We start from the raw sequence: 9,028 nt of genomic DNA, 5'->3' as shown, positions 1-9,028 counted from the left end.
GCACCCCGGCGGGCACTGCCCTAATTGGATTCAACTATGATATCCGAGACGCAGTGCGCCCCGTTCCGGCGATATTCCCCAATTACTTACTCTCGTCCCAGAGCGCGATGGCGAGATCTGGCGGCAAGCGAGGCGTGATGGAGCACCACTGCCTGGACCGGTTCCGCCGCCGGCGACTCCTCGCCTTCCTCCGCCGCAACAACCTGCCCGCCACCTTCGACGCGTACGTATTGGACGGCTTAATCTCTTGCTCTATCTCCAAGATCCGCTCCCCTCCCCTAGCTGGTACTGATCGACAGATGTTAATTTCTGTCCAGGCTGAAGCACGAGACGAGCGTCTTCTTGGACGTGCGGTTCCTGCAGCGCCTGGTGGCGGGCGGCCGGTGGCAGGAGGCGCGAGAGTACTTGAGCCGCTTCCTGCCGTGCCAGGACGAGTTCGACGCGCCCACCGCGCCCAGATTCCTCACTCGCCTCAACGTTCTCGACGACCTCGCCCAGGGCAAGCTGGAGGGCATCGATTTGGCCCAAGATCTCCGGAACCAAATCGACGTTATCCCTTCCACCATTGTCCGCGAGGACCCGCACTACGCCGCGGCTCTCCGCACAGTCTTGTTCTGGCGCTCTCACCCGACATACTGGTCTCCTCTCTTCTCTCCCTAGCCTAATTGCCCCTTCATCTATCATCTATCTAATTATCCGTTAGTTTCATTCATTGTTGTTTGAGCCTCTCCATGTTTCTTCCACACAGGGGTCCCGTGGACTGGCAGCTTATTAGGCGCAAAGCCGCGCAGGTTGTCGAGGACTTGGTCATGCGAACCCCCGAGTTCAGGCATCTGCTGCGGTTGCCGCCGTGTCCAAGCCACCCATGTTACACCATCCCCTTCGGGTTTGGGTAAGTGCAACATCCCCATCCCCAGTTATGACTTTATTATGCGCAAGATCCATTTTACTCCATCTGCATGAGAAGCCGCACTTACAGTTAAACTTTTAACGGGTCTTTGTCGCGTTATCTTGTTAATTAATTTCAGGGGTTGCCGGAGGCATAAGAGGAAGAAGAACATAGGCCGGATGTCGGCATCTCTTCTTGCCCGCCGTTTTCTTCAGAAAGAGAGGTATGTATATCGTGTGCACAGAATTGATGCTCTCGTTGTTTCCTAGTTTGTTGTAAAGTTTAGAGCTTTTAACCTTTTGCTTCATGCAGGCGTCATTCCTCACCATGGACTCAAGGTTTCTCCCATAGACCATCGTATAATAATCAATAAGGATACCTGACTATTCGTGTTTATAACCATGCTAATTGATGATCATATGTTTCAATTGCAGGTTCATCGTGTGAACCTATGGGTTTCGAGGAAATTATTGGTAAAACGTCTGCCTTGGCTCTGTCCTTTCAGCATTTTTCGTGTAAATGCACAAGCTGTTTTTCTGAATGAATCGCTTGAATTTCGTTATGGCCTTTGTTGTTATAAGCACTCCCTCCGTCTCAAAATAAGTGCCTCAAGCTTAGTACACCTTTGTACTAAGACACTTATTTTGGGACGGAGGGAGTATGACATTAGTACAAAGTTGAGACACTTATTTTGGGACGGAGGGAGTATGACATATTGCTTTGTTGCGCTCTTCTATCAGAAGAACTGCTTTAGTGTATTAGGTTCGTTTGCTATAATTGCTTAAAGGACAGCATTTGTAACAGGCTTATAACATGCTGTGGGAAGAATTAGTCGTGTCCGTTTGTTTTAAGTCGATTTATCCTGTGAAATCAGTGTTTTCAAAACTAGAAGCATGATATCTTTTTCAGTAGTCTACTTCCCAATACACCTAGATACTTTGCAAAAGTTCTCCTTTCTAGCAAGATCTTACAAGCCATGGCGCACAAACTTGTGTGATTTCAGATGAAACTATGTTAGCTGGGAAGCTGGAGGTCATAGAACATTCAGATTCTTGTAGTGAAGGTAACATACCATCGTTTTCTCCATATAGAAGTTTATTTCAGTTACTCTCATTGTTGATGTTCCCCACTTACCTCTGTCTTTGTTTATTAGTTATATGTAGTTTATTCAGTAGTCACTCTGTCTTTGTTTATTAGTTATATGTAATTTATTCAGTAGTCACATTATTTGTTCCCACTTACAATCTGGACCTTTTATATCTTCTTGCTGTGCCCTGCAGTTTCCTAGACATCTGCAGGGTACTCTTTGCTAATGAACAAATGATGCTTGCCCTTTCCTTTCTAATATCAATAGCTAAACTCTTACAGGCGATCCTGGTTCTCCTGTTGGGTTATCTATAGGTAAAAGTTTTGGAACTGCACCTGCTAATGCAGGTATACTCAACAGTATTTTTTCCAGTTGGTTGATCCTCGAACATTTTCATTGCCTGTTACTTAATTGAATCTACTTAGTGATACTTCATATTTTTCTTGTGCAGTCACAAAGCGTTTGAGTCAAGAATGTTCCGCTGAAAGTTCCAATGGTGCAAAACTAAAACCTACAACTGGGCAGTTTTGTCCGGTAAGTCACTCCTACACCTGGCAGTGTTCTTTTACTTATCAATTACGTTTCACATTTCAGTAAAAACAATAATAATATGTTTCACATTCCAAATCAATAACAATACAATGTGTCATTTAACCATTCGTGTCATTTAATACTGCACAATATACAAGGCGACCTAAAAATCGTGGTTTGCCATCAAGCTTGTTTAGTCATTGTGTATCATTTCTCATTTGTATCAATACACCAGGTTTATTGATAATTTAGTACAATGTATGATTTCATATATCCTTTCTTGAGAAACAACAACAACAACAAAGTCTTTCAGTCTCAAGCAAGTTGGGGTAGGCTAGAGTTAAAACCAAACAGGAGCCACTAATCAAGGTTCAGACCATGGTTTTCGAGTCGCGACTCATGCGAGTCGCTCTGGAGCAGCGACTCGGAAGAAGTCGAGCCTGTGTTGTGACTAGTCGCGACTCAGATTCGCGAGTCGACACTAAGCTGAGTCGACCATATTTTTGCGACTCATAGACTAGTCGTCGACTAGTCGCGACTAGTCGAGCGACTCGAAATCCATGGTTCAGACACATGAATAGGCTTTCCACACTCCTGTTCAAGCAGAAATCTTTGGGTATATCCCATTTTTTCAAGTCTCTTTTTATTTCCTCCTCCCATGATTTCATCTTTCCCCTTCCTCACCTCGCATTATTATCGTGGCTTAGGATTCCACTATGCGCTGGTGCCTCCAGGGGTCTCCTTTGGATATGGCCAAACCACCTCAACCGGTGTTGGACAAGCATTTCTGCCATTGGTGCTACCCCTAGCCGATCACGTATATCATCGTTCTGAACTCTCGACCCATTCTTTGTATGACCACAAATCCAAACACAACATAGGCATTTCCGCAACACACAATTGGTGAACATGTCGTCTTTTTGTAGGCCAACATTCTGCCCCATACAACATTGCAAGTCTAATCACCGTTCAGTAAGGGTGTGTTTGGTTCGCGTCAGCAGGTGGAACGTAATGGGTCCGTTCCGCACCAAGGGGTCATTCTTGTGTTTGGTTGGGTTGAGGAGTCGGAATCCACTCGTTCCCTAGAAAGGCATATTCCCCTTAGATCCGGAATGTGCTCATACCTCCAAATTGGTGGAACGATGAGGAATGCCTCACGTGTCTCACCTTCTCCCCGACTCTGCCCCTCTCCCTTGACCAAGCCAAGCTCCAGCCGCCACCCTCCCATCGTCTCCTGTCTCTCCCTCCAGCCACCGGCTCGGGCTGTCACTGCTCTCATTCCCGATGCCGCCCTCTCCCTATTGATGTTGTGGCGGCGGTGCACCACAGATCTGGTGGAAGTAGACAAGCCACAACAGCAACGGCCCGCTGGGCCCTGGTCTGCAACAAGGAACAGCCACAATAACGACGGCGCATGGGCTCGGCATGCCTTGTTGCCGTTCCCTACAACGGGCGTGTCGGGCCCTGGTCTGCAACAAGGAAGAACGGCAACAACGATTGTGTGTTGCCGTTGCCTAGGCTAGCGCGTCTGTCCCTACCCCGGACAGGGAGCAGCAGTTGCTTGCTGCCGTATGCAATCATGGAGATTGGGCACCGATTTGCATCGATTTGGTGACTGTTTCTGTACGAGAGATTGGTGAAATTTGGTGCGTACCTGTGGACATTGGGTACCGATTTGCTGGCTGCTGTTGTATTCAGCAATTTGCTTGGTGCTACTAAATTTTGAATTTTGATTCATCTGTTTGGTATCCGACATTGGAATTATACATCGTATTCACGTATGAGTGGTGATCTCACCATTCCTACCTAAAAGAGGTGAGATGAATAATTTCATTCCATTCTATCTCTAAAACCAAACATCAAAATGTAAGCATTCCATTCCTCTGAAATATTCCTACCAAATAGAAAAACAGAACCGACCCATTCTAGTGGAATGGAACCATGACATTCCATTCCACTTTGTTCCCGAACCAAACACACACTAAAACTTGCCTTTTAGCTTTTTTCAGAGAATGCCAGATGCTTGGCGCCACTTCATCCACCCTGTTTTGATTATATGGCTAACATCTTCATCAGTATCCCCATCTCTTTGTAGCATTGATATCATTCTTAGGCACCACTTGACCTCCCAAAGTCACTCCCTCATGTGTAGTAGTGCCAAAGTCACATCTTATGTGTTCAGTTTTAGTTCTGCTGAGTCTAAAACCTTTGGACTGTCCGCCGCCACAACTTCAGTTTCCTATTTCTAGGTAACAACTCTTGTCAATAGATTTAGTATCCAATATCTTGGATCAGTAAACTCTTGTCAGTAGATGTAGTACCAGGTGGGGAATTGCGTTTATTCAGTCTTAGTTATGGTGAGCAGAGCAGGGCCACCTCAAGTTTAGATCAACTAAACATTACACGTTTATCAAAGGATTATATTATCCAATATCATTATTGGCATGCTTACTTCTTGACAGTGGGGTGGTGGCTCTTTTTCTCTTTGTACAAGTCTGTTGCTCCATGATTTTGTGTGTAGCGTAGCCTTAGCTCACTAGTCTCCCCCCTCTCTCCGTTTCACCCATAAGCACTCAACCACCTCTGTTTACAAACCGTCATACATGCAATGCAATATCTTTTTTTTTCTTTCTAATTTTATTTATTTATTTTTATCAGGATGTCGTCGATGCACGTTCTGGTTGGACGGTGGACGCCAAACATGTTTTAAATAAAACAGAAACCCTCGGAGACATTTCAACTGCCATGGCCATGCTAGTGAATAAGACATGCAGAAGATGATATTCGAACTGCGATTAGATTGCCAAAAAGCAAGAACTAAGAGGTTGAACTTCTCCATTGGCAACTTGAGCACCCAACAGAACTAGAAACTCTTAGCCGCTGCATCTATTGATCCACCTTGGTTTTGTTCTTTTCTACTTGCTACAAGTTATGGTGTATTGTTTTCTTATATGCTTTACCAGAAGAGCAATGGTGTCTTATCTTTTTGTAAGAACCTATCATGCACTGTGGGGAGGATTGGTAGCCCGTACGTAGGACTGTAGAAAGCATGCAGAGTTTCTGCTCCGGGTGAGGCATTTCCACGAGCACCACTGCGTGCTGTGTTGTAAGGAAGCCGAGTTGGTTCGAGCAACACAGCCTTCCCAGTTGCATGTCGATGTCAATGGATGGCCCTGGCCTGAGTTACGAACGACCCATCACCTTTCTCTTTACCTACTGTTAGGACGCTTGTGCTCTATTGTTCAACCATGCTAATTTTGTAGTCCATGGAAAAAACCATTGTTTCTCCTTACTTATTGTACTTGGTTTCGATAAGGTGGAAGCTTTAGAGTTAGGCGACGCAAAAGCCGTCAATGAAAGGACTCGTAATAGAGGAGTTATGTCAATCGATACCTCCAGAGTATTATTTTCTGACTCCTACACAGAGCGTTGATCCACCAAATTTCCAGCTCCTCGTCTCCAAAGCACCAGCTCTAAGCCCAGCTACGCAGGCTTAGAGCATTTCCAATAGCAGCCCTAAAAACACAGCCGATGCTGTTTGGGTCTTTTTGGGCCGTGATGCAAAAACTGTTGCAAGCAATTTTTGAGGCAGAAAAGCACCTCGGACAGCAACCCTGCAATTTTTTTTGGGTCGAGATGCAAAAACTGCCACAAGAGTTGCAAATTTGCATCACCACTAACAGCTGCCACAAAACGCAAAAACACTTCGGGCTCCTTTGATTCAAAGAAATTCCATATGATTTTTGAAGGGTTAGAATCCTTTGGATTTTTTCCTACATTGGTCGATTGATTCAAGATTGAATCATGTATACTAGATTTCATAGGAAATCTAGTATCCACTCCAACTTCTTTTTTCACTTCCTTTGTTTTCTTTGCGGCATCAAATACTCTATGCTAATCCTATGGGATTCAAGTGGGCATGCCACTCCAATCTTTTTTTCTTTCTATTCTTGTGTTTGAGAATCCTACGAATCAAAGATGATCTTCAACAGGAACCCCAACCACCCGATAGGGAACTCACCCAGCAGCGCTCCTCGACCGTCGTCATCGCTCCCAATTTTGGCGCAGCTCCTCACCCACCGCCACTGCTCCAAATTTTGGTTGCACCAGTTTCGCCGCCGCCACTCCGTCGGACGCTCCGAGCCCCGCCACCCATCTCACGCCACCGCTGATGCGAATCCGGATCAACCGCCCCGAACCACAACACCAGCCATCGCCGTCACCACCGGATTCCGGCCAGCTCCGTCCTGCACCGGATCCGTCTTCCCAATCGCCAGAACTACAACCACAGTGTCTATTTCGGTCGCCGCTGAGCTCCTCTGCCATCGAGTCGACCGCCCCACAGTCAAATCCGAGTACACGAGATCCAGACTGATAATGCCACCCAACCCACATGTGGTTTAGGCTAATTTAGGATTGGTTGTGTTAATGGGCCAAATTTATGACCCAATATAAAAAGAATACTATCATAACAAGATTTGACATTTTTATTTTTAGAGCCGTAGATCTAATTTAAATATGATTTTTTGTGACATGATATAAGTATGTTTTGTGTGCATGCCAATTTTTCTGAATGCTTGTAGAATGTATTTTGTACAATCGGTGCACCGGTAGCACCATAAGGGTGTGTGCATCATATATTCTCCTATGCGCCCCATGTGCTCCCCTTGACAGTTGGTGGGTCAGTTCCTGGGCCTGGAGTGGACATAGTGGTCTTTGAAGCCTTGGTGAAGCCCGCCGGTCCTCAGTTGTGGCTGCCAATGGGCTTGTCCGGTGGGCCCTAATGTCAGCCTTTACTAGGTAATTTTCTGCACATGGGTGTTGGAAATATGACCTAGATGACATAATAAAGTTGCTATTATTCTATTTTTCATGTTCATAATTAAAGTATGTACTTCTATGATATAATTGCATTTGTTCTTGAATGTGGGACTCAAAGGAAAAACTAATAATATTTGTAGAAATATAAACACCAATGGATTCCTATGATATAATTGCATTTGTTCTTGAATGTGGGACTCAAAGGAAAAACTAATAATATTTGTAGAAATATAAACACCAACGGATCCCTAGTCAAGCCTGTGGACTAGGACATGTACTCCTTCCGTTCCTAAATATAAGTCTTTTTTGGAGATTTCAATATGAACTACATATGGAGCCAAATGAATGAATCTACACCCTAAAATATATATATATATACATCCATATGTAGTACATATTGCAATCTCTAAAAAGACTTGTATTTAGGAATAGAAGGAGTATTGTTGATGGTTATGTTTTCCTAACAATAGGCATAGTTAATGTAACAAGCATGCCGGCAATAACGAGAACATATTTGTTTATGTGGGTTATTTATGTATGTTGGTGGGCACTATTGTCCTCCTTGGGTCTTAAATATCTGCATGCGAGGTCTACAACGGCGTATCTGGTGCACCGGGACATTTGGTGCTACCGGTGAATCCAGTCAACATAATTGCATTTTAAGCGTTGAAAAATCATGAAATTTTGTGAGGATGAAAGTAAGGTACATATCTATCATGGTATAAAATTCCAGATCCAAATAAATAATGCCTATCGAAAAACTAAAATGACAATCACAGTGTGACTAGTATCTAATGTAAACAAGGCCTTGAATTGAGCTCATTTCTTTATCATTAATGAAATTTGTCATTTTTATTCTCGTACCATGTTTCAAATTTGGATATGAAATCTTATAGGATGACGGGTTTTTGTTGCCACTACAACATAATTTATTTTCAGATTTTTTTTCAACATTCATAGATTGAGTAATCTCAACCGATGCACCAGTAGCATCAAATGCCCTGGTGCACCAATATTTCCCCTGCATACGGGTGTATGCTTCTGGATACACCAGTGATATTTGTTGGGTGCAAAGATGTAATCAATTGTAGGATACCACATCTTCCTTGTGTGACATCTTTGACAATTCATGCCTTTATGTGTGAGTTACATTCTCTTGGAGATGGTATAACACACAGAGCACTGCTACGCATACGACACACAATGGATGAGCATGACACATGTACTAAACGGGTCGACGCGGGTCAGTGTGGCACTTATGCGTCATGGGCCTTTTTGGGCTAATTACTTTGGAAATAGAGAAAACATATGGAAATTTCATATGAAATAAAATAAAAAGCGAGATAAAGTGCCACATGGTATAAATATTGAGCTTTATTAGGAGCTGCCTCATTAAAAACTTCCATCCACGATAAGAAAAAAGAGTACAAAGCTTCCTCTAAATTACAAAAGTATAAGGATTCTTCTTTAAAGAAAGAAGTTCATTTTCACCCTCAAATGCAGTTCAGTGGACAAATACCCCCCCCCCCCTAAAGTCTATTTTGGTACAATTTACACCCTGAAATTTCCAAAACCAGATAAATGTGCCCCTAGAGCTGTTTTGGTGGTTTTGGATCTGACATCATCTTCCTCCTCTCTTCGTCTCTCTCCTCTGTGTCGTTCATCCAACTGCCATGGATGCCGATGCTCCTCGCTGAGGT

General features: G+C 44.0%; 1 protein-coding gene across 3 annotated transcripts in view; it reads left to right on the top strand.

Annotated features, from left to right (window-relative positions):
• Nucleotides 1-5,702, top strand: part of LOC119338158 — a 5,929-nt gene extending 227 nt beyond the window's left edge. Inside the window, exons 2-11 of one of the 3 annotated variants that reach the window (XM_037610455.1) lie at nt 5-223; nt 318-638; nt 749-892; nt 1,029-1,112; nt 1,202-1,227; nt 1,324-1,362; nt 1,893-1,952; nt 2,258-2,323; nt 2,428-2,510; nt 5,166-5,702. In XM_037610455.1, the coding sequence (XP_037466352.1) occupies nt 108-223; nt 318-638; nt 749-892; nt 1,029-1,112; nt 1,202-1,227; nt 1,324-1,362; nt 1,893-1,952; nt 2,258-2,323; nt 2,428-2,510; nt 5,166-5,288 (1,062 nt within the window). In that variant the 5' untranslated portion in view covers nt 5-107 and the 3' untranslated portion in view covers nt 5,289-5,702. Of the gene's footprint in view, nt 224-317; nt 639-748; nt 893-1,028; nt 1,113-1,201; nt 1,228-1,323; nt 1,363-1,892; nt 1,953-2,257; nt 2,324-2,427; nt 2,511-5,165 lie in introns of all 3 variants that reach the window. The other 2 variants (XM_037610456.1, XM_037610454.1) reach the window with 2 other exon arrangements.
• The last annotated feature ends 3,326 nt before the right edge of the window (nt 5,703-9,028 follow it).

This window comes from Triticum dicoccoides, chromosome 7B (assembly GCF_002162155.2).
Source record: "Triticum dicoccoides isolate Atlit2015 ecotype Zavitan chromosome 7B, WEW_v2.0, whole genome shotgun sequence".
Classification (NCBI taxonomy): domain Eukaryota; kingdom Viridiplantae; phylum Streptophyta; class Magnoliopsida; order Poales; family Poaceae; genus Triticum; species Triticum dicoccoides.
Note: the sequence above shows the minus strand (reverse complement) of the source record. Positions and strands in the feature narration are given on the sequence as shown.